At 34.9% G+C, this 27,275-nt stretch overlaps 7 protein-coding genes across 7 annotated transcripts; 6 read left to right on the forward strand and 1 right to left on the reverse strand.

Annotated features, from left to right (window-relative positions):
- The first annotated feature begins 104 nt into the window (after nucleotides 1–104).
- Nucleotides 105–726, forward strand: LOC111776472 (basic form of pathogenesis-related protein 1-like). Its single transcript, XM_023655916.1, has one exon. It carries the CDS (start codon nucleotides 111–113, stop codon nucleotides 567–569), a length of 459 nt encoding a protein of 152 aa, XP_023511684.1. The 5' UTR covers nucleotides 105–110; the 3' UTR covers nucleotides 570–726.
- Nucleotides 727–2,837: 2,111 nt separating this feature from the next.
- LOC111776491 (basic form of pathogenesis-related protein 1-like) lies at nucleotides 2,838–3,355 on the forward strand. The gene has a single exon (XM_023655948.1). The coding sequence runs from the start codon at nucleotides 2,862–2,864 to the stop codon at nucleotides 3,318–3,320; it is 459 nt and encodes a 152-aa protein (XP_023511716.1). The 5' UTR covers nucleotides 2,838–2,861; the 3' UTR covers nucleotides 3,321–3,355.
- A 3,141-nt stretch (nucleotides 3,356–6,496) lies between these two features.
- LOC111776397 (basic form of pathogenesis-related protein 1-like) lies at nucleotides 6,497–7,149 on the forward strand. Its single transcript, XM_023655835.1, has one exon. It carries the CDS (start codon nucleotides 6,497–6,499, stop codon nucleotides 6,971–6,973), a length of 477 nt encoding a protein of 158 aa, XP_023511603.1. The 3' UTR covers nucleotides 6,974–7,149.
- A 2,799-nt stretch (nucleotides 7,150–9,948) lies between these two features.
- On the forward strand, nucleotides 9,949–10,571 carry LOC111776399 (basic form of pathogenesis-related protein 1-like). The gene has a single exon (XM_023655838.1). It carries the CDS (start codon nucleotides 9,949–9,951, stop codon nucleotides 10,423–10,425), a length of 477 nt encoding a protein of 158 aa, XP_023511606.1. The 3' UTR covers nucleotides 10,426–10,571.
- A 4,718-nt stretch (nucleotides 10,572–15,289) lies between these two features.
- On the forward strand, nucleotides 15,290–15,881 carry LOC111811916 (basic form of pathogenesis-related protein 1-like). Its single transcript, XM_023698975.1, has one exon. It carries the CDS (start codon nucleotides 15,348–15,350, stop codon nucleotides 15,825–15,827), a length of 480 nt encoding a protein of 159 aa, XP_023554743.1. The 5' UTR covers nucleotides 15,290–15,347; the 3' UTR covers nucleotides 15,828–15,881.
- A 4,760-nt stretch (nucleotides 15,882–20,641) lies between these two features.
- On the reverse strand, nucleotides 20,642–21,330 carry LOC111776414 (basic form of pathogenesis-related protein 1-like). The gene has a single exon (XM_023655850.1). It carries the CDS (start codon nucleotides 21,284–21,286, stop codon nucleotides 20,801–20,803), a length of 486 nt encoding a protein of 161 aa, XP_023511618.1. The 5' UTR covers nucleotides 21,287–21,330; the 3' UTR covers nucleotides 20,642–20,800.
- A 4,011-nt stretch (nucleotides 21,331–25,341) lies between these two features.
- On the forward strand, nucleotides 25,342–25,895 carry LOC111776257 (basic form of pathogenesis-related protein 1-like). The gene has a single exon (XM_023655660.1). The coding sequence runs from the start codon at nucleotides 25,354–25,356 to the stop codon at nucleotides 25,822–25,824; it is 471 nt and encodes a 156-aa protein (XP_023511428.1). The 5' UTR covers nucleotides 25,342–25,353; the 3' UTR covers nucleotides 25,825–25,895.
- Nucleotides 25,896–27,275: the final 1,380 nt, after the last annotated feature.

The following is a 27,275-nucleotide window of genomic DNA, read 5'->3' on the forward strand; positions in this document are numbered from 1 at the left end:
CCTAACAAAATCCAACAACATGTGATCTTCTTAACATAAATACCCTAAACCAAACACAAATATCCCAAACCAACACAATCCTACCAATCCTTCATCTAAAACTCTTTACAATGACATCTCCCAACTTTCTCTCTGCATTTTGGATCGTTGGAATTGCTCTAATTCTAGCTCCAATCTCTCCAACGATTGCCAAAAGCAGCCCCAAGGACTTCGTCGATGCCCACAATGCCATCCGAGCCGAGAATGGCGTCGGCCCGGTGTCTTGGAACACCACTTTGGCTACGTTTGCTCTAGATTATGCCAAAACAAGGATTGCTACATGCGAGTTGGAGCACTCTAGTGGACCTTATGCCGAAAACATAGCAGAAGCATATGAGAAGTCAACAGCAGAATTGATAGTAAAGCTTTGGGCTAGCGAGAAGGAGTTTTATGACCCCATAACAAAAAAGTGTGTGAAGGAAGAGTGCGGGCATTTCCTGAATATTGTGGCGAAGGACACAACATCCATTGGCTGCGCTGAAGTTAAGTGCGACAACAACTTTATTTTCACCATCTGTGACTATTATTAAGCTGGATGTCAAAATCATAGGCTCAAACCTCGGTCTTTCAAGTTTAGTTATTGTTCTTATCAATAATTTGGTCCAAGTTGTGATTTCTTATAATCTAAGCGGGTTGTATTGCCTTTATTGAACTTCTATTTGGGTTGATCTTTCTATATCGAAGAAGGATAAATCGTAAAATTATTTATTTACTTAAATTTGTGTGCAAAATAAATATTTCTTCAATCACGAGTGCATAATAGCTCACTGATCGAGCGTTCTTGCACCGAAGATGAACGGGGCTATCCGATCTACCGAAGCTATGAGATGCAAAAATGCATAAGTTTTGATTTTTTTCCGGAGTTCAATAAAACGTGGAAGATGAAAATTCTTACGATGATCTCTGATATAGGTGTGATCTCTTGATTGAAGATATAATATTTTAATCAATTGACCAAACCAATTCTCTCACAAAAAAAATTCGACCAAACTAGTCAATTAGGTTTGGACGTATCCGATTCGATCGATTTTGATCAGTTTTTGAACACCGTGACTCTCGAATATAAGGAATAATGGTTTTGAAAATGGACAAGGATGACATAAAGAGCTTTCGTCCATACCACCTCCCTAAAGCTTCTCTTCCTCTCGACTCGACTTGATTCTCTTTTCTCACTTGAAGCTCTGGTAGACTCCCTCTCATTTGTCTTGTGCACTTTGTGATCGTAACATGCTCAAGACAAGGCACGTCGTTTTTCAAAGTCTCCCGATAATCTAGCTAGTTCCTTATATTTAGCTAGTACCAAGTCTCAAGTTTGATTTATTTCCAAGGACTATCTCTTCAATCGCAGCCTCTTGCTATGTAAGCTATTTGGATTTTGAATATCATCTTTGTAGCGGTTGGGAACTCCATGAATCATAGGGAGAGCGTACGCTATCGTATCATCAAACTTGGTTAGTTTTCGAATTTCACTTCATGGTTTGTTCCTTGTGAATGACTTAGCTTTCATTTTTGAGGCTTTGCTCCACCGTCTCTAAGTCTTTAAGATGACCCGCTACCTGCTCCATAGGTTATTTAGTAGAAGCAACCACTTCAAAATTAGAACTCCAAATCCTCCATCCATATTAGGATTTAATAGAGAACCATATTGCCACTCAAAACAAGTTTCTCCACCAAAAGAACAATATGAAAGGATTGAAATAATCACAATTTTTGAAAATATAATTTTCAAAAACAAATAAACAAACTTGCAATGAGAAACTTATTTTTTGACAATTGATGGTGAGTGTGAACATGTCTCGTGGTCGATGAAGTTAAGTCATTCACAATACCCCAAATGTCACAACTAAAATGTTTTGATACCAATCGTTGTAGCGGAAGTTGAAGAAAAATCCATGACACTCACGAACATAAATGAATAAAAAGACACAACAACTTGCGTGGATATAGGAGAATTTTGATGTGGTTCGAAGAGAAGTAGTTCTCCTACCTCCGGGGTAGTGACCAATCACTATAGCCAAAGTGTAGACAAGTGTGTCTCCCACACTCTCACCCTACAAAGTCTCATTTACAAAATTCCTCCAAATAGCGTCTAGGAAAATACAAAATAACACTTACTCCACATCTCATAACAACATTAAACAAACCTTTATTAGCATAATAATGCTAATGCTCATACATAAATAAAGATAATTCATATATCAATGTGGGAGATGAACCAAAATTGAAATAGAGAATGTACTAAAAGTATTCCTGAACCAAATTTTCATGACAATTCTCGAGAAGAACAAATTAAACTAAGATGGAACAATCAATTGGAACGATAAGAACAACAACAATCAGTCAATTAGAATGACCATCTGAGAATCATTTGAACAAGGTGAGCCTATTAATCCTATTCCGCCACAAATATTACAATGTAAGTTAGTTTATAGAGTTTGATATTCTTGTTTTATGTTCACATGGTTTGTTAACATTTTAAAAATAATTATTGAAATGTTAAGAAATATTAATAAACTCTTATATTTATAATAAACCTTTTAATTTTGTTTATAAGCACTCTGAAAACAGTAATTTAATAATAGGCATTACATCGGTTTAAACTTGTGGACCTAGTTAATTTGAGGAAAGAGATTAGGCATTTGTTCTTTTCGAGGAATTTAAGGAATTTGAATGTTCCTCCACTTTTATCTCTTTATGTATTTCTATCCCAACACAATGGAACAACAAACATGTGATCCTCTCAACATATAAATACCCTAACCCAAACACGAATGTCCCAAACCAATACAACCCCACCAATCCTTCAACTAAAACTCGTTACAATGGTATATTCCGACTTTCTCCCCGCACTTTGGATCGTCGGAATTGCCCTAATCCTAGCTCAAATCTCTCTAACGATCGCCGAAAGCAGCCCTAAGGACTGGGTCGATGCCACAAATGCCATTCGAGCCGAGAATGGCGTCGGCCCAGTGTCTTGGAACACCACTTTGGCGACCTATGCTCTAGATTATGCCAAAACAAGGATCGCTACGTGTGAGATGGAGCACTCCGATGGACCTTATGCCGAGAACTTGGCAGAAGCATATGAGAAGACAACAACAGAATTGACAGTGAAGTTTTGGGCTAGCGAGAAGGAGTTTTATGACCCCATAACAAAAAAGTGCGTGAAGGAAGAGTGCGGGCATTTCCTAAATTTGGTGGCGAAGGACACAACATCCATTGGCTGTGCTGAAGTGAAGTGCCACAACAACTTTATTTTCTCCATCTGCGACTATTCTTAAGCTCCATATCACAATAATAGGCTCAAACCTCAGCCTTGCAAATTTAGTTGTTGTTGTTATATTATCCAAGTTGTGATTTCTTATAATCTAAGCGGGTTGTATTGCGTTTCTTGAACTTCCATTTGGGTTCATCTTTCTACACTGAAGAGGGATAAATCGTAAAATTACTTAATTACTTAAATTTGTGTGCAAAATAAATATTTCTTCAATCACGAGTGCATAATAGCTCACTGATCGAGCATTCTTACGTCGAAGGTGAACAGAGCTAACCGATCTACCGAAGCTATGAGATGTAAAAATGTAAAAACTCGTACTATGATCTCTTATATAACTGTGATCTCTTGATTGAAGGTCACAGAAAAATTCGACCAAACCAGTCAATTAGGTTTGGACATGTCTGATTCGATCGATTTCTATCGGTTTTTTAACACCCTGACTCTCGGATATAAGGAATAATGGTTTTGTAAATGGACAAGGATGACATGAAGAGCTTTCGTCCATACGACCTCCCTAAAGCTTCTCTTCCTCTCGACTCGACTTGATTCTCTTTTCTCACTTGAAGCTGTTGTAGATTCTCTCTCATTTTTCTTGTGCACTTTGTGATCCTAACATGCTCATGACAAGGCACGTCGTTTTTCGAAGTCTCGAGATAATCTAGCTAGTTCCTTATATTTAGCTATTACCAATCATCCAAGGTTAGTCCTTTAAGACTCATCGTTTCTCTAGTTTCTTGGAGTTTATCGTTTCTTGGTCTCTTTGGAGCTCATCGTTTATCATAATCTAGTTCTTGGAGATCATCTATCAACTCATCATTTGAAACCACTCATGACCTTGCCTTGATGATTCTCAATTAAGGATAAGTTGGCAAACCTCTAATTGTTCCTACACCATATTACTCATTTCATTAATCAATAGAATACTACGAGGGTTCAGCTTAACGATCCATGATTAAGGTGTTAGGAATTGACATTTCATTCGCACACAAGAAACATTTGAGTCAATTTTGATTTTATTTAGAATTAAACCTAACTAAAGGTTAAAGAAACTTGTACTAAAAAAATATAGAAAATTTCTTATCATTTTTTAATCTTACATATTCAACTTGCATTAAAGAAAGTTTTGACATGTCTCTAATCTACTTGTTTCCGGTACTCTATAAAACTGAAGAAGGCTGGTGGGATACATTAAAAAAGAGCTATAAGAATCCTATTTATGGAGACTTTAAGAATATTTCCATATTTAGTACATCAAATATATTAAATTAACTTGAACATTTAACCTTAAATATACTTTCTCATATTTCTTGCCTTTAATATATTAAATATTAATTTTGACATTTCAAATTTTTATTTCAAGGATGGATCATTTTAGTAGTACTCCAAACCAATAGTGACACATTATGGATCAATATGTTTATACTTTAGTGACACAAAATTAATTAATTAAACTATAAGGTACTCTATTATAAACCTAAAGTTATACGCTTCGTAGAATAAGTTGTATCTACTGATAATCATTATAAGTAAGTCGATTTTTCATGAGTTATTCGTAATTACAACTAGGTTAAAAGTTCATTTTACTCATGTAATTATATCTTACACCTTACATGCCTCTAATTCTCTATGAACGATTTGTTTATGATTTATTCTTAAAAACAAGTTCCTCTTGGGCCAATGAGAGGGTGAGCCCCGTTGTTCAAGTTTTAAAATCAACTCTTATAACTACTTATCTACTTACCCTACATGCGAATGAGTGAATTTCATCACGTGAAATTATGTTTCCAACTATTTATTTGGACAAATATCCAAAATGGCTAACATATTGAATCAACTACAAAAGTCATTCTCACCCATGCAAATCAAAGGACAAGCTCTCACATACAATCGTTCATAACTCATTCAAGACTAAGAATGAGTCATATTTGATCATCTTATGAAATATTAATCTTCTCCATTAATAGATTTATAAAGAGAGATCAAATTTTTTGTGGTCGAGTCTTATACAAACTCATAGTACAGGATACACCTATTCACATATCTCCACATAAACGATTTGTATCAAATATTTGTAACAATTACAAAGTAGACTGTATCGATAGTGTAATGATAATAAACCACCCAACTTTATCTATATATTATAGACCTTTTAAATTATTAATTAAACACGATCTTTTTATATGTCAACCACATATTATTCAAGATTGCATTACTAACACTAGATTTTTCATACAACGAATAATACTAAATTAAAATTGAATGATTAATCCGGCATAAATCTCAATATGAGGATGTGCTATCAAACCATTAACCATTCCCTATATGATAACATAATTATACCTTATCATCGTAATTAGGTAGGATATGACATAACTAAATTAGCTATCGATCTTATATACCTTATATACCCCTCCTCCAATAAGCAATTCTTTTGTCATCTAATGTCATCTAATCATAAGTCAAGTTCTTGTTGCACTAGTGAGAGGTTGGAGCCCAATTTATTTATATCTCAAAATCAACCATTGAGAAAATTACTTATCTACTTTTTCGATATGGAAAAAAATGAATTTCATCTTATGAAATTTAAGTATTTTTAGCTCCCTATTTAGTCAAGAATACGATATTATAGACCTATTGAATTGGCTAGAAATATTATTTTCACCCATGTAAATCAAAGAACGTGGATAAATTTACAACTCAATCAACATTAAGATCCAATCGTATATGATCGTCTTCAGAAATATTTGTCTTCTTAATTAATGGATTTATAAAAAAAATATTAAATACATATTTCTACGAGTCGTATATGAACTCAATGTAAATGATAGCTTTACTCATATATCACTACGTGATCGACTTAAATCCATTCAAATAGACACAAACTAAATTGATGTCATTCTCTAATTTTAAGTTTTATAAATTTCTTTTTCTTATAATAGATATATTAAATTTTATTTTGAGAGAAACTAGGAATTTGTATTTGGCAATCCACACAACAATGTTCGATGATGAGGAATTTAAGGAATTTGAATGTTTCTCCACTTTTATCTCTTCATGTATTTCTATCCCAACAAAATGGAACAAAGCCATGTGATCTTCTTAATATAAATACCCTAAATCAAACACAAATGTCCTCAACCAATACAACCCTACCAATCCTTCAAGTAAGAATTCTTTAGAATGGCATCTCCAATTTGGTTCTTGGGACTTGCTCTAATCCTGGCTTCGATCTCTCCCACAGTTGCCGAAAGCACCCCGAAAGAATTCGTCGATGCCCACAATGCCGTTCGTGCCAATTATGGCGTCGGCCCAGTGTCTTGGAACACCACTTTGGCTGTTGATGCTCAAGATTTCGCCAGAACAATGATCGGTACCTGCGAGATGGTGTACTCCAATGGACTTTATGGCGAAAACATGGCATTAGCATATGAGAAAACAACAGCAGAATTGACCGTGAACTATTGGGCTAGCGAGAAGAAGTTTTATGAATACAAATCAAACAAGTGCATAGAGGAAGAGTGCGGGCATTTCAGACAGGTGGTGTGGAAGGACACAACATCTATTGGATGCGCTGAAGTTGAGTGCATCAAGGATTATATTTTAACCGTTTGTAACTATTATCCACCAGGGAACTATGCCGACCAACTTCCTTACTAAACTTCATATCAAAATAACAGCTCGGCCATTCGAAATTTGTTATTTTAGTTATCAATAATTATCCCTTTTATTTGTGTACGTACTTAGTGCTATATGAACAAGTTATTTACTTTCACACCAAGCCAATGTTTTGTAATTTTCACAACTCTATACCATAGTCACGGAATTCGACTTTGAATTATTTCTTGTTATTTTTATAACTTTTTTAGATTGTGAATTGCAAACGGAATCAGACGACACAAGAACAAGAAAATGAATGTTTGGTATCAAGATGAATAATCCTTTTTAGAATTTTTTTTTTTTTTTTTTTTTTTTTTTTTTNTTTCATTCTATTAGAATGAAAATGGATACCTTCAATGACATTTCAATCTAACAAGTTAGTTTTTGTTGCTCTAAATCGAGAAATACGAGAAAAAAGAGGACCAAACCAGCCAATTAGGTTCGATTGTGTCCAATTCGATAGGTTTTAATTGACTTTCGAACACCCTTATTCTCGAATGTAAGGAATAAAGGTTTTGAAAATGGACAAGAAAATGGACAAGGATGATATGAAGAGCTTTCGTCCATACGACTATCCTAAGGTTTCTCTTCCTCCTGACTTGTGTAACAGACCATTTTCTTCGGGCTTTCTTGTTCAGAAAGGTTTTTAAAATGCGTCTGCTAGGAAGAAGTTTTCTTCACACCTTTATAAAGAATGTTTCGTTCTCCTCTCCAACCGATGTGGGATCTCACAATCCACTTCCTTCAACGCCTAACGTCCTCGCTGGCACTCATTCCCTTCTCCAATCGATGTGGGACCTTCCCAATCCACCCCCTTCAGGGCCCAATGTTCTTGTTGGCACATTGTCTCGTGTTCATCCCCTTCGGGGCTCAGACTCCTCACTGGCACATCGCCTAGCGCACCGCTAGTAAATATTGTCCTTTTTGGGCTTTCTTTGTTTGGATTTAGTAAATATTATCCTTTTTGGGCTCTCTTTGTTTGAGTTTCCCTCAAGTTTTCACATTCTTATAATCAATGCTTCATTCTCCTCCTCTCTTTTATTACTTGAGATCAAGCTCTATTATAAACATGTAAGAGACTATGCTTGCAATTTTTTTTTCCGCAGATTCTCTCATTGGAATAGTTATAGGTTGAGTTGTGGAGTAGTTATTTTAATCGTCTCATTCTTTTTTTTTTNCTCCAGATTAGGCACGTTTTTCAAAGTCATAATCTAGCTATCTAACTAGCATTTTATATTTAGCCATTATCACTCTTCCAAGATAGAGTAGCACGTGGTGAGTATTTTAAGAAATACTCAATAAGCGAACCCCTATTGTTGTTATAATGTAAAGACACACAGTTGCATGCATGAGTCCTATCATAATAGTTTATTTTCCTAGGGTGGCTATCCTAACGGGAAACTTGGATGTGTAATTAATTTCCTTACATATGGACCACACGCGCGAGTATGGACCCACAAGTCAATTCGCACACCTCCTGGGCCCCTTTCTGGTCGGATGAGCATTCTCTGGGAGCTATTGTTGCCGGACATCCGTTAAAAGTAGCAACCGTCACGACAGCACTATGTCAAACATAATGATCGTTCTCCTGCCTATTAGCGTTCTCGTCTGTACGATCGTAAAGGAATAGGGGTTCCTCAAATGCATGAACACACAATAATGCATGAGGTCCCAATAATGTAAAACGACGAACTAGCATGAAATAGAACCCAAAATACGCGTGCAAGATACAATAAATGATATGGTAAACGATATGAGAAATGATATGATAAAATGATATGATATGAAGGGAGACGCTAGAAGGGTTGTATTAAATGATAATGAAAATGGAAAAATGTTGGGACTTCATGCATTATTGTGTGTTCATGCATTGGAGGATACCCATATTCCTTCACGATAGTACGAACGCGTACACTACTAGGCAGGAAAACGTTCATTATGTTTATCATAATGCTATCGTGACGGTTGTTATTCCTAACGGGTGTCTGACATCAATAACTCTCAAGAATGCTCGCTCGACCAGAAAGGGGGCCCAAGAGGTGTACAAACTGTCTCGTGGGTTCATACTCGCACGTGTGGGCCGTGTGGAGTGAAATTAAGTCTACATCATTGCCCATTAGGATAGCTGCATTAAGAAAATAAATTGTTCTGACACGTCTCATTCATGAAATTGCATGTGTTTGCATAACTCCGACAGTGAGGTTACTTATAAGTATTTCTTAAAAGACTCCACGTGCTACTTTTATTTCAAATAAAGACAAGATATCCATGTATGGATGATGACGACACCTTAATTCGAGATCCTGACACATGCATAGAGTAGTTGCATTTATTTTCTTAAACTTAGGCTAGAACATGATGTTTTTAATTTAAATGTTTATTTATTTATTTTAGTCTTTTATTGTGTTGTTATAAAGATAATTTTGAACACATAAATCCATGACCATGTTTTAAGATAAAATTTTTGTTACGAAGAAGTTATGAATTATTTCCGTATTTAATGTTCATGATATGTATACAGTAGCGACCTTAAATTAAGTAGAAAATTTAGAATCGTTACGATTATGATATTAATAAAATAAATAAACAAAAACAACATCAGACACAAACTTCATAGGAAAGATATCAAAAATGTATTATACACCAACTTAAAACTCGAGGGAAAATGTATTTTATCTAAGATATTAATTTTTTTTAGTGTAAATTGATGTCATTCTCTCAATTTAAGTTTTATAAGTTTCTTTTTGTATAATGAAACATTAAATTTTATTTTGAGAGAAACTAGGAATTTGTATTCGACAGTCCACACAACAATGTTCCATGATGAGGAATTTAAGGAATTTGAATGTTTCTCCACTTTTATCTCTTCATATATTTTTATCCCAACAAAATGGAACAAAATCATGTGATCTTCTTAATATAAATACCTTAAACCAATACAACCCTACCAATCCTTCAACTAACAATTCTTTAGAATGGCATCTCCAATTTGGTTAGTGGGACTTGCCCTAATCTTAGCTTCGATCTCTCCCACGGTTGCCAAAAGCTACCCGAAAGACTTCGTTGATGCCCACAATGTCATCCGCGCCGAGTATGGCGTCGGCCCGGTGTCTTGGAACACCACTTTGGCTATCTATGCTCGAAATTTTGCCAAAACAAAGATAGGTAACTGCGAGTTTGAGTACTCTAATGGACCTTATGGCGAAAACTTGGCAGAAGCATACGATAATACAACAGCAAAATTGACCGTGGACAAGTGGGCTATGGAGAAGAAATATTATGACTACAAAGAAAACAAGTGCATGGAGGAAGAGTGCGGGAATTTCAGGCAGGTGGTGTGGAAGGACACAACATCTATTGGCTGTGCTGAAATTGAGTGCATCAAGGATTACATTTTCACCGTTTGCAACTATTATCCTTCGGGAAACCATCCGAACGAACTTCCTTACTAAACTTGATCTCAGAATAAAACCATAGCTAGAAGAACAAAGGAACTGTATATTTAGGGTTGTGTAACAAAGAAAAGACAGAGTTTTGGTCCGAGACAAGCTCGCTCAACCTCCACCCTTCAAATTTTGTTATTATTATTTTTTTTTATCAATATTTTAATCCAAGTTTTGATCTTTTATAATATGCCATGCTAGCTTGCTCCATAGCTAGCCTTTGTATGTAACATAAAGATATTATTCGAATTGTTTATTAACAATCTCGAGCCCTACAAATTATACCCGAAAAACCAAACTGTTGCCTAAAAGTTAACTCGAGGCACGAACATTTAAGTCCACGTTTGTTTCAAAGTTTTAAAATTGAAAACCACGATGGATATACTTAATTATTTAATCCATCGTTGTTTATCAATATTAATATAGTTAACTATTTAATTATAATAAATCTATAGTAATTTATTTAAATATATATAACAAATAAAATTTTATTAATTAGATAACTAGTAAACTAGCATTAGTTAGCATAGTCAATAATAAAAAGTTGGTTTTGATAGATTATAACTAATTATTTATTCGAATTAATTTTGATGAGCTCATTCATTAATATATTATAATTTTAAAACGTAATTAATTGATTTAAATTAAAATTTTGATTAATAATAAAAAAAACTATTATTAATTAAATAGTCTATTTGCAATAATTATTTTATACATATAATTATTCTTTTGAAATATTTTTGTTGATTTATTAATAATTATTCTAATTATATAGGAATTGTAAGTATGTTAAAATAAGTTGTATTAAATATTTAATAATAAAAAATTTAAATAATTTATTTGAGGATAATCATTCCATTAAAAAATAGGAATGGATTAAAATTATTTTAATAAATTAACTTAATAAAAATAAAATAATTAATAAAAATATTTATTTAAAGTTGAGGAGTATAATGTAATTGTTAGAAGTATTTGGTTATGCAACATTAAACTTAATTAATTTTTAGGTATTATATATTATATTTTCAGACATTCCAATCGTATATCTGGATTATTGTAAACAAAATATTTAACCAAATGACTCGTCCATGGCACAGGAGATCGAACTGTGTTTTTATTTTTAATGAAAATGTTGTCAATATGAGTCGACAAAGTTTATTATCTTACGAAGTAAGTGTTAGAAATCGAGTTCAGCTCCTATTCAACCTTTGGTTTGATGCAAATATTGTTTGTACACATTGAAATCGCGAAAGTCCGAATTTCAAGTCCTAAACGATTTTTAGGTCCACTCGCCACGGGTTGCCTTCTTTGGTCTCGTTGGTCTTGCTTGTAGGTCGTGTAGCTGCGGCTAGCACACTAAGATCAACTGCTTGGAGAACGTAGAAACTTGATCTTTTTACTTATATGATTAACCTTTTCAAGTATCTTCTTATTCATTTTGGTTTAAGAACAAAGAGTCAAACTCGTTGTTCAACTTTATTATATTATTGCATTTTTTAGGCTATGGCGTACAAAAAGTTTGTGCAATTTTTTATCTCGAACTAAATTGCTCGAATTCTGCTATCACCTTCCCCGCTGGTACATGGAATACACCTAGAGGGATAGGAAACTTATCTATATGCCTATTGTAGTCAATTTTTGTATCTAGGTGATTAACCACGACCTATTAGATTTGATAGGAAACCCATTAAGTTGCAATTAATATGCTTACCCAAGTGACTAAATTATACAAATGATAAGTGATTAAGCTTGTTTTTTTTTAGGATCTCATTGTTGTGGTCGTACTTTTTCAACTGTGCGGCGTCGTGATCTTGATACTCTCACGACAAGTCTTGAGGAGATCCCAAGCCCCATGTTCATTTTTTGTCTATCTTTGTGGCTTCGTTGGATCTTAAACGATATTTGTTTTCGCCAACCGAACATCACTTGTGTAGAATCCAAGATTGTTCGACCACACATAACGTCTGTGCGTGCATGTTCAATTGTCCATGACACAACCAACTTGTCTCTACACTAGGCCAAGTCATTCGACTCTACCTTGTCTCTACACGATGCCAAGATTTCTTAATGCAACGTCGCATTCCATCTTGGTACTCAATTAACATGTCTCATATGTCTTGACGTCATCTTAAGTCACAAGGTGTCGTCGGTTATCACAGCTCACTTGGTCATGCCATCGAGAACAGGTTCACATGTCGTTCATAACATCAAGACATCCCGAACATCCATCCATTTCGGTTCTATCGAGGCATTGGCCCTCCTGTGCCTATACCATGTCATTTATGGATACCATACCAGATAGTGGGTACAAAATCCGACCTCCAACACATGGGTTAGAGCACAATACTGACACACTCGTGCCTCCCAGTATTGTTTTTGAAAAACACATTTGAAAGGAAAACACTCGTCTCAGAATGCTCACCCTCACTATGACACACGCATGTGCCACATAGTAGCTCGCTCGTGGAGATAGTCTTCATTTTTCGAAACAACAAGTAAGTAACATGGTCATGCGAAAGAGGATAAAAGAGAATGTCAGAATCATCAAAAGCCGAATCCTAAACATAGGACATTACATCATCTCATTTCATAATTACCACTCTAACCCGTAAATCAAAAACTTCAAAATTAAAATTTTTCCATTAAATGAAGCAACAAAAAGTTTGAAAATAACTAAATCGAATAATAATGAAATATTCAAATTTTTGACCTCTTTATTTGAATACATATACCTCAACCAGTTTTACGTTACTTCTTCGTACATTGAACACCTTTACGCAAAGACCTTCCAAGTTAAATTAAAACGAGAAAAATAAGAAGACAAATTAACACAAAAACCGAAACGTACAAGTTAAGCAATGGCATGAATATTGTAAACTAATAGGACAAGATTACGAAAGTGATTGGGAGTCACATGTGCAAAGTACTATTAAGACCATGAATTGCTTATCAAACAAAACAACTAAAAGATATTGTAAGTTATCCAACCGTTTAGACTTTGTCAGTTTATGGGACATGTGAACCTATGACGACAACCCATGCTATCTTACCTTTTGAGTTTTCAAATCAACAATTCCCACTTCATTAAATTACTCAATTCCATAATTAATTGCTACCTTTATGGAGCAACTTGTGGGAGTTTGCTATTAATTAGATAAAATTACTTGTTTAACTAATTTAATTTTGATATCTATGAAAAGTTAATGATACTAAAATTAAAAAACTAAATTAATTAATAAAAGACTCACAAATATTTAAAAAAAAAGTGAGCATGAGAGAAAGTTGAAAAAGAAAAGTGTAAGATTCTAAATCTATTAACCAATTAAAATAAGTGTAATATTTTGAAATATAAGACAGATTCGACACATCCAAATTATAACCGATGACAATATTACGTCACAGAAACACAAAATAATAAATTAATCTTCCATACTAAATATGTTTGGGATATTTTTTTTCCTTAAAATACACAAAACTATAGAAGGGAATGAAACATTTCTTATATGAGTGTGGAAATCTCTTATTAGTAGACGCGTTATAAAACCATGAAACTAGTAGTGATACGTAACGAGTTAAAATGAACAATATCTGCTAGTGGTGGGCTTGGACGGTTACAAATGATATCACAGTTAGACACCGGGTGGTGTGCCAGTGAATACACGAGACCCCAAGGGAGGTAGATTTTGAGATCTCACATCGGTTGGGGAAGGGAACGAAACATTTCTTATATGGGTGTGGAAACCTCTTGTTAGTAGACATGTTTTAAAATTATGAGGCTAACGACGATACGTAACGAACTAAAACGGACAATATCTGCTAGTATTGAGCTTGAACATAGTGTTATTTCTTCGATAACATCCTTTTATAAAATGCATGTGAACTTTTTTTTTTTTTTTAACAAAAAAAATGCATGTGAACTTAAGAGATGTATGGCCCATATGTTATTATTAATAAAAATAAAATATTGTGTCATTATTGTCCCATGATTTCTTATAGCATCGAAAAAACCATCCCTATTAATTATCGAGTATTGAAATTTGTTGAATATTTATTCTTTTTATAAGTAAAAATTCTTAAATACTTATAACTAAAATATTTCATAACCTTTTGTTAGGAAAAGATTATGAGGGTAGGGCTAAGATCTCTAAGTTATTAGATCCATCCAAATGACTCGAATATAATTACACAATTTGTCACCTCTCGGAAAACAAAAAAAATAGGAAATAGGAAACTCTAACCATCGATCTAGCCGATGAGATGCTAGTTGCACTCGTCGAGCAGAAGCCAAACAACTCATCTTCAATCGCTAATCTCTAGCTCTCCTAAGAGCTATATGACTTTCTTGACAAAATTCCATTCGTTTTCACCGCTTGTTTCATCAAACCAAACAACCAAAACGTAAATTTGAAACTAAATGTTAAAAGTTCCAAAGAACTTTAGCTCATCGAGTCGATTCGGGAACGAATTTGGTCATAGAACAACCCTAAAACTCATGAGTCACTTTGTTTGGAGGTGATTTTGCTTATTTTTTTTTTTGCCATTTTCACAATTCAGATCCGATTCAATGAGGCTTTTACTAGTTCTTAATTCTAATTGATGAGTCTCTAGTACACGGTAGTTTGAGATCCAAAAATTGGTGTAAATATTATGACAAAGAAATCAATAGATAAAAATATAAAACTAAATAGTTACGAAACTGATATTAATTAGAAAGACTTAGCCATTAATGAGAAGCGATAATTTCCTACCAAATAAGGTGGCAAATTTATCAACAAAAGTAGGTCAGATGAACACATGCATGACCCATATCGACATAATGTCCCATTATGCAACAAACAATAAAGAATCACCTTCTCTTTAAAACCACTAAATCCCTCTCTATAAATGCCCTCTACCGGACCCCAAATCCCCTCCACCAAGACCTTTTGAAAATGGCTTCCCCCACCATTCTCTCTACCATATGCTTAGTAGGGTTCCTCCTAGCTCCCATCTCCAACGCCCAAAACTCCCCGGAAGACTTCGTCGACACCCACAACGACGTCCGAGCGGCAGTCGGGGTTGGGCCGGTCTCTTGGGACGATAATCTCGCCGTCTATGCTCAAAATTACGCCTATAGTAAGATCGAAACCTGCGAGATGGAGCACTCTAATGGACCTTATGGCGAAAACCTTGCCGAGGGGTACGGCGAGATGACCGCCGTGGAAGCAGTGAAGTTTTGGGCAACCGAGAAAAAGTTCTACAACCACCATTTGAATCAATGCGTCGGGGACGAGTGCGGTCATTATACACAAATAGTGTGGAGGGACACTAAGAACATAGGGTGTGCTAGAGTGAAATGTGAGAACAATTGGGTTTTTGTGATCTGCAGCTATTATCCTCCTGGAAATTATGTAGGCCAATATCCTTACTGAACTTTGGGGATCTATAAGAAAGAACTATATGATGCTCTATCATGTATTTTACAAAATATATATATATATATATATATATATATATATATATATATATATAGATATAGATATAGATATGTATAATGAGTAGTTTATACGTCTTAATGTTTAAATTTCGATATACTACTAATGTACAATTAGTATATCAATACTCATTCAAAATTGATTTCAAGTATGAAATTGGTGTATAAATGGTATATCAACACTCATTCGAAAATGCAATTTCAAGTGAAGCATTACTGTATGAACCGTTCAACAATGCTCGTTCGAAATGCATATAAAGTATAATATCGTTGTTTCAATAGTATGCCAATACTAATATAAATTACATTTTAAGTATATCATTACTGTATCGGTAATATATCGATACTCGTGTAATTTCAAGTGAATTTCGAATGAGTATTGATATATTGTAGGATAAGTTGTAAATATATCAACGAGAGTAAAATTGGTATAACTAAAAAAAAAATTTACTTATAAATTATGACACCCGAGTAAACGAGGAGTATCTAAATAAGAGCGATCCTTGAGGATAGAATGACTAAGAAAAGTTTGAAAGAATTGAAAGTTACTACTTATATCAGATACATCTTTCTTTTCGGTAGCTCAATCATAGGAACTTTATGGTTAAGCGTGCTTTACTTGTAGCAATTCTATATTGAGTAACCTCCTATGAATTTTCTTGGGATGCATGCGAGTGAGGATGAAGCATCCCACGAAAAAGTCGTGTTGATCTGTGGAGATAGTCTTTACTTTTATGAAGCAAGGAGTAAGGAATCGTATTGGTCTGTGGGGTTAGTTTTTACTCTTAAGAAACGAGGAGTAGGTAATGTGACTGTACCGCAGGGGATGTCGGGGTCATCAGATGCGGAACAGGGAGTAACACGACCATGTCGTATAGGATGTCGAAGTCATCACGTGCGAATTCGAATCCTGATCTAACTTGGGGATAGTCTTTACTCATAAGAAACGAGGAGTAGGTAATGTGACTATGCCGTAGGGGATGTCAGGGCCATCAGATGCGGAATAGAGGGTAACTTGACCATGTCATATAGGATGTCGGGACCATCACGTGTCAAATTCGAATCCTGATCTAAATTTTGAGCATGGATCATTACAAAAATCTAAAAAATGCTAGATTTGCCAATATAGCCCACTCAAATTTCACATCTCAATCTAAAATGGAAATTAAAAAGAAAATGTAGCAATTTTTTTACAAAAAGGAAAAAAGAAATCTAGAACGCTTGACATCTCAACTTGTATTTAATTATCTCAACCAGAATATAATGAAGCAACCAAATTCTGTCGGAGAAATTAAAAGAGATATAGACAGTGACAATAATGGCTTGAACTTTATTAAATATATAATTGTTGTCATGTTTTATTAAAAATAAAAATTTGAATAAATGATATGCACAACGTGAGTATAACATCTGAAGTCTGTCACTAATAGATATTGTTCGTTTTAGCCCGTTATGTATTATTATAAGTTCCACGATTTTAAAACACGTTTACTTGGGAGAGGTTTCTACACCCTTATAAGTAATGTTTTGTTTCCCTCTCCAACCGATATGAGATCTCACAATCCACCCCCCATAAGGACCCAACATCCTCGCCGACACACTATTTGGTGTCTAGCTCTAATACCATTTATAACAGCTCAAACCTACCACTAGCAAATATTGGCTGCTTTGGCTCGTTACGTATCACCATCATACTCATGGTTTTTAAAACGCGTCTACTATGACAGGGTCTAGCCCTACTCCGACTAATACATTAAACCATCTGATGACTCACTCTGATGATGATGCGTAATTGACCAAATTGGACAATATCTGCTACTAGTAGGTTTGGGTTGTACACGAATCTAATCCGATCCAAAAAAAAATCATGGTTGTGTTGATTTGGGTTGGGTTCAATATTTAACGAGAGTTATTTAGGTTGAAAATTTAACAACTCGAATAATTGTGATAGATTTAAAAAATGTCTCAACCCGACTCAATGCAATCCACGAACACCAATATTTTGTGGTTAAACAAAAAGTTTTGGATCACCCCACTTAAACTTTTGACTTATATGAATTATTAATAAAATATGGGTATATAGTTTATAGAAAGCCCACAAAACTAAAAGAAAGCTTAGATATTGACATGCATGTTCTTATAACTTTGGAGATAAAATAAAGGAAAAGATTATGAAAGCGATGCTCACTCACATGGGCAATGCCCAAGAGAGGTGGTATTAAAAACCATGGCTTTGCATTGGCAGCCGCAATGATCTTTGTAGACTATGTCAATTATAGGGCTTTGTAGCCATGTGAACCAATGGCCACGCTCGATGTTGACGAATGTCAATTATTTGAGTAACATTGGTTGGAGGGAGAAACGAAACATTTCTTATAAGCAGTTTAGGTTGTTATAAATGGTATTAGAGTCATGGCTCCTAAAGGGGTAGGGGCGGATTGTGAAGGGGTAGGGGCGGATTGTGAGAAACCACTCCCTAACCGACCCTAACACATTTTAAAACCGTGAACAACTAGCAGTGAACTTGAATTGTTATAGGGATCAAGTCATCAAATCCATTTATCTATTGAATTGGCCTGATCCATAATCATATTTCGGATCCAATTGAATTTATCATTGATATATAAATCTCATAACTTTTACTTAACGTAGAATTATAAAAAGTGTTAAAATCTAATAGAAAAACTAAATAAAACTTGGGGAAAGAACAAAATACAAAGACAACAGATCTCATCACACGCTTTGTATGTCTTTGTCCTTAGTTAATAGTATCAATACTTTGATGGTTATAGATATATATGGGAGTTTATTGAATATAAAGTATGTCTTATGATTCATGTCTCTGGAAGACCTCGTTAATTGAGAAGATAAACATTTAACAAGATGATTGTATGCGACTCAATCTTAGTTTTGAGTGTGTTATGAATTTTTGCTTAAGAAGACATTAATATTTAACCAGATAATTGTGTGTTATGAATTTTTATCGTATGCCATTCCATCTTAATTTTGAGGGTAAGTGTTATGAATTCCATCTTAATTTTGAGGGTAAGTGTTATGAATTTTTGCTGGCCAAGGCTTATATCTAATTTGGATAAGTGAGAGTGACTTGAAGTTGAATCTATAAGCTGACCATTTCGAAAACTTAAAATATAAATTGGGATGGGTTGATCATACCCATTGGTATCAAATTGGGTTGATCTCATCTTTTTTCTAATTTTTAATGGTTACATGAGCTCTCATTTTTCTTTTTTTTGTATTTTCAAAATGAACGTAGATCCAACTTTCTATTCATTTGTAGATCGATCTCGAAAGTCCTCTATTCTTAAGAATTCATACATCCTTAGTACATAGATGAGAACAGGTTTAGGTTCAGCCTCAATAAAAAGGAAAAAAAAAAAAAAAAACGAAGCACCTAAACATAAGATCAAGAACTACAAGATCGACCCGTTTATTCTAGGGTGAGGGGTGACCGAGGGATCGTATCATTCATTCTGGGGTGAGGGGTGACCGAGGGATCGTATCATTCATTCTGGGGTGAGGGGTGACCGAGGGATCGTACCATTCATTCTGGGGTGAGGGGTGACCGAGGGATCGTACCATTCATTCTGGGGTGAGGGGATTTCGGCTCTTATACATGCTGCTACGATGGTAATTTTTTCTTGTCGCTCGGCTTCTTCCGCTTTTTATAGTAATACCTTACCTCATGAATCTAATAGGTATGATCAACCCATCACACTACAAATAAATAGATAAATGGTAGGATCGTACCATTCGAACCTTTTTTTTTTTCATGTTTCCCCGGAGGCTTAGAGAGACCAAATCAATAGATAAATGGTAGAGAGACCAAATCAAGCCTTTTTTTTCATGTTTTTTCCGGAGGCTTAGAGAGACCAAATCTTGGGAAACATTGCACCAAATTCTGTTCTTACAATAGGATTTTCTTAATAGTATGAATGCATTTTCATACTATTAAATAAGATAAAACATAACCGAATCTTACAGAGCATGGTCATGCACGACATAGTCAAGTCTGATCATAGANGATCTTACGGAGCATGGTCATGCACGACATAGTCAAATCTGATCATAGAAAAGATTCTGAACCAACCAAATCAAAAGGATTTTCTTGTTGTAGATTTAATCTCAGTCATATGGAGATTTGATTCTGTAATGCTATTCAAAAATAAACTCTCCCTCCATTCCGAACATCCATTCCCAACAAGTGGTACAGGGATTTGGGAGAGTTTTGAGTGTCACATCGTATTTGTTGAGTGACATATTGGTGAGAGTCTTTGTAGTGTGATAGTGAGGTATTCACTTGTAACACTTGGTTCATTAGTGATTGGTTGCTACCCGTGGATGTAGGGGAACTTCTTCTCTCCGAACCGTAATTCCGTTCATTGGTATTGTGAGTACATTTGTTCCGCTTCCGGCTACCACATTTCTTAATCCTTCCTTCCCATAAGGGAAAGGAAGAAAGAAATTTCAACAAAATTAAAGGAAGAAAATTGAGTCAACTTCAAACACAAAAATAAATGTAATTTTTCATTTAGCTTAATTCTAAAGAGCAAAACAATAACACGTTAGAATTGGTGAGTAAATAGATAGCTAACTTGTATACAAAGTTTGAGTTTAGTATTAAAGGATTAGACATGATTTGGTTTTCATAAAACAATCGATTAAACGAAGTTAATATTAAGTATAGAGTTTAATTGGTTAAGCTCGTAAAAGAAGTGGTAAAGAGGCACACCATTGAAAATGGAATAACCAGGGTTGACCCGGCAATGGAATTGAAATGAAGTACAGAAATTGAAACAAAGAATGGTTGTAATAATAGTTAAGAAAGGAATGGGAATGGGATGAGGAAATTGAGTAATAATAATGAAAGAAATAAAGGTTGATGATGATGAACTAATAGGGCTCCTCGCCGACAATGTTACCAGCAGGATTATAATTGCATCCAACCAAAGTCCAAGTGTTACGGCACTTAACAGTGGCACAACCCACAAGAAAAGTGGCATTCCACACCAATTGGACGTAATGGCGGCACTCACCACCCACGCATCTGTTGTTTTTATGGTCATAGTACTTCTCCTCAGCCGCCCATGCCGCCACCGCACCTTCCGCCGTCAAATCCCCATTTGACGTGGCCAGGTTCTCCCCATAAGGAGAGTCTGTGGAGTGCACCATCTCACAAGTTTCCACCTTGGTTTGGAGATAGGCTTTAGCATGTTCTTCAAGTAATTCGTCCCAGAACACCGGACGCTCCCCTTTCTTCTCTCGAACTGCATTGTGTGCCTTAACGAAGTCGTCCCCGGGTTCTTGACCTACCACCACGTGCCTTAGGCTTAGTGCAACCAAGCACAGCGTCGCCGCCGCGAGTGTCATTTTCGACATCCTATTTTTTTTATTTGAGGCTTGATGATGCAACAACAAAAAAAAGAAAAGAAAAGAAAAAAAACAAGAAGAAGAATGTGAGGATGGATTGCTTGTGAAGGGTTTTTGTTCTTTTATTTATAGGGACAACCAATGCCTTTCACTCAAGGCTTCGCGTCATATGCGCCATGGATTCTAACAATCAACTTCCTAATTTAGTTCCTCTCTTCTTTATTTTTGGTGTTTTTCTATTCTTAGTTGAAGTCAATCAAAAATTCAAAAAACTTGTTCACATCAAACATTTTGAAATAATGAAAATAACATAAACTAATAAAGGATTATTTATGGTGAATTTATGCGTTTACCAAGAGAAGTCCCATGTGCTTTTTGGGAATGAGGAAGGAAACCATATGGATTAAGTTTTAAAACATGAATTCTTTGTTTAAAATACTTCATTAAATAAGTGGAAAAGAGTTTGATTACATTTTTTTTATCTACGGGATAAACTTCAAAGAAGATGTCAGGAAAATGTTGTTCAAATTATTCTAAGATATTGCAATAATGTTATATTAAAAAAGAATCAAGCTTCATTTATTCATTAACGGTTTACAAATTTTTTGTGGATGATAATCTAGAGCTATACGGCTTTTAACCAAATGCTAAGTTTCTTTGCAATTGTATATAGTTTAGGTTACATGCTCATAAAGAAAGAATGTTTCGTTCTCCCCCAAATCGATGTGGAATCTCACAATCCACCTTGTCTACTGGGGAGAAGTTTCCAAACCCTTATAAAAAATGTTTCGTTCTCCTTTCAACCGATGTAGGATCTCACAATTCACCCCCTTCAGGACCCAACGTCTTCAATAACACTCATCCCCCTCTCCAATCTACCTCTCTTTGGGGCCCTACAAATTAATATATTAATTTGAAAGGTTAAAATATTTGAAAATAAACAAATTAATATATTAATTTTTTTTCAAAACAAAAAAATTGAATAAACGGTCCTGAATAATCCAAATGAACTCTGTTTACAAAAATTTATGGTTGGGTTGAGTTGAATTCATTGTTTAATGAAAGTTTTTCGAATTGAAAAAATTTAGTAGCAGACCAATTAAGTTGAATCTAAAAAATGTCTCGACTTGACTGAACTCAGGACCGAAATGAAATAAATAAATAAATAAGAAAAATAGTGGACAAAAAGAAGGTGGAGGTGTATTATACTCGTGTATTTCTCTTGACTTTTCAATTGTTTTCTTTGATCGTGAGATTAGAATGAGCCTAACTTTGAAAGATAAAACTTGTACATTTTTTCCATGGAAAAATATGAAAGCTAATAATTAACCATTTAAGAAAGAGGAAAAGAATAACAAAGACTATCTCTAAATTGAATGGATTTGGAGCCAACCTCAAATTATTTTGACATATATTGAAATTTGTATGAACAAGATGACAAATAATAAAAGAAATTCGAGTGCTAGGATGAAGAATGTTATTTGTGATAGAACCTTTGCAAGAGTTTAGAAAGATCGTTGCTTGAAATATCCCGATAGTCTTGACGTGACCGAGCTAAATAGGGTAGAACTAGAAGTGTAACGACTCATATCCATGGCTAGTAAATATTGTCCTCTTTAGGCTTTTCCTTTCGGGCTTTCCCTCCAAAGCTTTAAAATGCGTTTGCTAGGGAAAGATTTCCACACCCTTATAGAAGGTGTTTCGTTCTCCTCCCCAACCAATATGGGATTCTCACAATCCACCCCCCTTTGGGGCCCAATGTCCTCGCTGGTACTCGTTCCTTTCTCCAATCGTATGGGACCCCAATAAATCCTTCCTCCTTGTTTGCACACAGCCTGATGTCTGACTCTGATACCATTTGTAACGGCCCAGATCCACCGCTAGCAGATATTGTCCTCTTTTGGCTTTCCCTCTCAGGCTTCCCCTCCAAAGCTTTAAAACATGTCTGTTGGGGAAATGTTTCTACACCCTTATAGAGGGTGTTTCGTTTTCCTCTCCAACCAACGTGGGATTTTCACAAGGAGCGTGTTGTTATCATGTACAAGTCAAAATTGACGCCAAATTAGACACAACTTTGAGCATAAATGTGTCATCAACGTAAACTTTTCAAAATTTTAAGTCAAACGATTACCCATTTAAGCTTAAGAAATTGTTAATCGAATTCTCTAAGAACTAGGCAAAATTATATTATCGATAATACTATAGATTTTTTTTTTCGGATAAAAAATTTAAAACCCTAAATTCTTCATTGTTTATACCTTAACCAATTGAATTACGCCAAGAGTCTGAAAATTTTGTTCGATCCACGTTCATAAGCAAAGGCTTTCGGAATTAGATCATAATAATTTAACATGTATATGTAGGAGTTGTCATTATCAACCAAGTCGCCAAGACATGTGAGTCAAAGTCTATACAATGTTATTGTTATGATCTAATTCCAAACAATATAATTTTTCTAATAGAATAATAATTACTTGTCCCAATGAAATTGGTTTTTGTTTTTGGTCTAGCTTAAGATTATTTTAGAACATTAAACAATATTGATTTAAGCCAAGTCTTGTTAAGAAATTTTTATTTTAAATTTTAATGGTGATAGATTGAAATAATACAAATTGAAATGTATTCTAAATTAAGTTCCCAAGTAACGTTACAGATGTGGTATCAAGTAAGTCTTGTTTGGTCGAATTGGGTTATAATGGTATTTAAACCATTGATCAAATAAGCCTAAAATGACACATTTAGTATTTGACCTAAAACTCAAACGATTGGACCCAAAGCCACTGAACCCGAGACTCGAATGGTCGAGCTGAAAGGCCATCAAAGTTCAAACCCATATACTCATGGATAACTCATAAACGATTGAAATATTGAAATCATGATAGAAAAATTAAAGAGAATTTAGAGACAAATAAATTAGAAGAATTCTCTAAGTTCTTGAAGATCGAACATTCCATGAGGACTAAAAGACTATGAGAGTTATAATAATACCTCAAGGTCTATAAAGGTGTGGAAATATCTTCTTAGCAGATGTGTTTTAAAAACTTTGAGGAGAAACCCGAAAAGAAAAATACAAAGAGGACAATACCTACTAGCTGTGGGCTTGGACCGTTAAAAATGGTATAAGAGCCAGAAATCAAGCGGTGTACCAGCAAGGATGCTAAGTCTCAAGGGGGGTGGACGCCAGGTGGTGTGCTGGAGATGATGCTGAGCCCCAAAGGGGGGTGTACACTAGGCGGTGTGCCAGTTAGGATGCTGAGTCCTAAAGGAGGTGGACACTAGGTGGTGTCTAGCGAGGATGTAGGCCCCAAAGAGAGGTAGATTGGAGAGGGGGATGAGTGTTATTGAGAACGTTGGGTCCTGAAGGGGATGAATTGTGAGATCCCACATCGGTTGGGAGGAGAACGAAACATTTTTTATAAGGGTTTGGAAACCTCTCCCCAGTAGACAAGGTGGATTGTGAGATTCCACATCGATTGGGGGGAGAACGAAACATTCTTTCTTTATAAGCATGTAACCTAAACTATATACAATTGCAAAGAAACTTAGCATTTGGTTAAAAGCCGTATAGCTCTAGATTATCATCCACAAAAAATTTGTAAACCGTCAATGAATAAATGAAGCTTGATTCTTCTTTAATATAACATTAATTGCAATATCTTAGGATAATTTGAACAACATTTTCGTGACATCTTTTTTGAAGTTTATCCCGTAGATAAAAAAAAATGTAATCAAACTCTTTTCCACTTATTTAATGAAGTATTTTAAACAAAGAATTCATGTTTTAAAACTTAATCCATATGGTTTCCTTCCTCATTCCCAAAAAGCACATGGGACTTCTCTTGGTAAACGCATAAATTCACCATAAATAATCCTTTCCATAGCTTACCCGAGCCTACCGCAAAGCTTCAAAGTCTAAAGGGGATGTCTTGATTCAAATTTCATCCATTTAACACTTAAAAAGCCCTTTGCTTGCAATGCCCACTTTCACTCACTTTACCACCTTCACAATTTTATTACCATCACACTATAAATCTCCCTACCCTTACTTCCATTTCCTCATCCAAACCCGAACAACGATGACTATTCTTACACTCATTCTTCTTCTCTCGACCCTTTTAGTCAAATCATCAGATGCCCAGAATTCAGCTCAAGATTACATTAATAACCACAACTCAGCCAGATCAGCCGTCGGCGTCGGAAACATGGTATGGAACACAACTCTAGCCGCCTACGCTCAAACATACGCGAACTCGAGGAAAGGAGATTGCCAATTGGTGCATTCGAACGGGCCGTATGGCGAGAACCTTGCAAAGGGCAACAATGGATTCACTGGCACAGCTGCAGTGAAGCTATGGGTTGATGAAAAGCCTTACTATAGTTACAACACTAATGCATGTGCTGGAGGTGAGTGTCTTCATTACACGCAGGTTGTTTGGCAAAGCTCTTATCGTGTTGGGTGTGCGAGAGTTCAATGCAACAATGGCTGGTGGTTTGTGTCTTGCAATTATGATCCTCCAGGCAATTGGGATGGCGAGTGGCCTTATTAAGTATGCTAATGATAATAATAATAATGAAGTTCGTATATGCTTTTGTTCTTGAAAATAAATGGTGCTTGAGATGATGATGTTGTCATTAGTTGGTGTTAATACACATGTTTTTAAGTTTATGTCGGCTGTTCTTAACATGTTTTTTATGAAAGTTCTTGTTGTTCTTTCTCCTTGCCTTGTTTCTCCAAAAAATATTGAGCATCATAGTTAAATACGTATATTTTAGTTCTCAAAATTTCATTTATCGAGTAAGGGTAGCAAACTAGCTAGACTCCGACAATTCCAACATTTTAATTTAATGTGACTCAACAAAAATAATAAAGGTGAAAAGTCAGAAATAACCCTAACCACACGAAAGTTTGAAATTTAGGGTTTTTGGTATATCAATTGATATACGTATGTCAACGTAATTGATCTACTTCTTTTTCGATAGATCAAGAATATCATTGACATACTTATATCTTATCAACATACTTTATTTAGAATGTAACTTCGATTTCTTAATATTTTTTTACATAGTCATGAAAGATTTTAAAAGATACCGTGAAAGACAACAAACGAATTTGCAATTTATAGATTGATCTAAAAAGTTTCCTTAATCCTATCCCATTTGAAATGTTATCTGACCCAACCCAACTCTTATAGTACTGTGTCGTGTTGTCGGATTCAATGTACACCTCTCATTTTTTTTGTTATGTTTTTTTTCACCTATTTTTTTTTTGCTTTGGTTAATTTTTATTTTTCTTCTGCTTTTTTATTTTTCTCGACCCTTCTCAATTTCTCATTTTTTTTTGGCATGATTTTCTTTTTCTATTTTGTTTTTAATTTGATTTTTGTTGTTTTTTTTAGATATGATAAGTTTTGTTTGTAGTTGTGGTTTCTTGTTTATTAAATTTTTTTTTCTTAATGCATTTATCAAATTTAAAATAGAATCGGCCACACAAATTCTTACCTATTAATTTTTTATAAAGATATTGAATAGTTACAGGCGAACGATTCGCAAATATCCCAAATGATTGAGAGAAGAAATAAAAGATAAATGATAATAAATTTGAAATATATGTATTTTATGTCGGAAGTAAAAGTATATAATTTTCTTGAATAAATTAAAAATTCCATTATGAATGAAAAACAAATTACAATTTCATCCGATGATTTGACTTTGTAACCATATAAGTTTATTGGTAGTAGATATTGTCGTTTCTGGACTTTGTCTTTCGGCTTCCCTTTTAGATTTTTAAAAGGAGTCGGGTCTAGTAGAGAGATTTTCACACTCCTATAAAAAATGTATCCTTTCCTTCTCCAACCGATGTGGGAGCTAACAATCCACTCCCCTTCAGGACCCAACGTCCTCGTTGTCACTCATTCCTCTTTCCAATCGATGTGAAATCTTACAATCCACCTCCTTCAAGGCCACTCATTGACACTCATTTCTCTCTTCAATTGATGTG

This window comes from Cucurbita pepo, chromosome LG15, assembly GCF_002806865.2.
Source record: "Cucurbita pepo subsp. pepo cultivar mu-cu-16 chromosome LG15, ASM280686v2, whole genome shotgun sequence".
Lineage (NCBI taxonomy): Eukaryota > Viridiplantae > Streptophyta > Magnoliopsida > Cucurbitales > Cucurbitaceae > Cucurbita > Cucurbita pepo.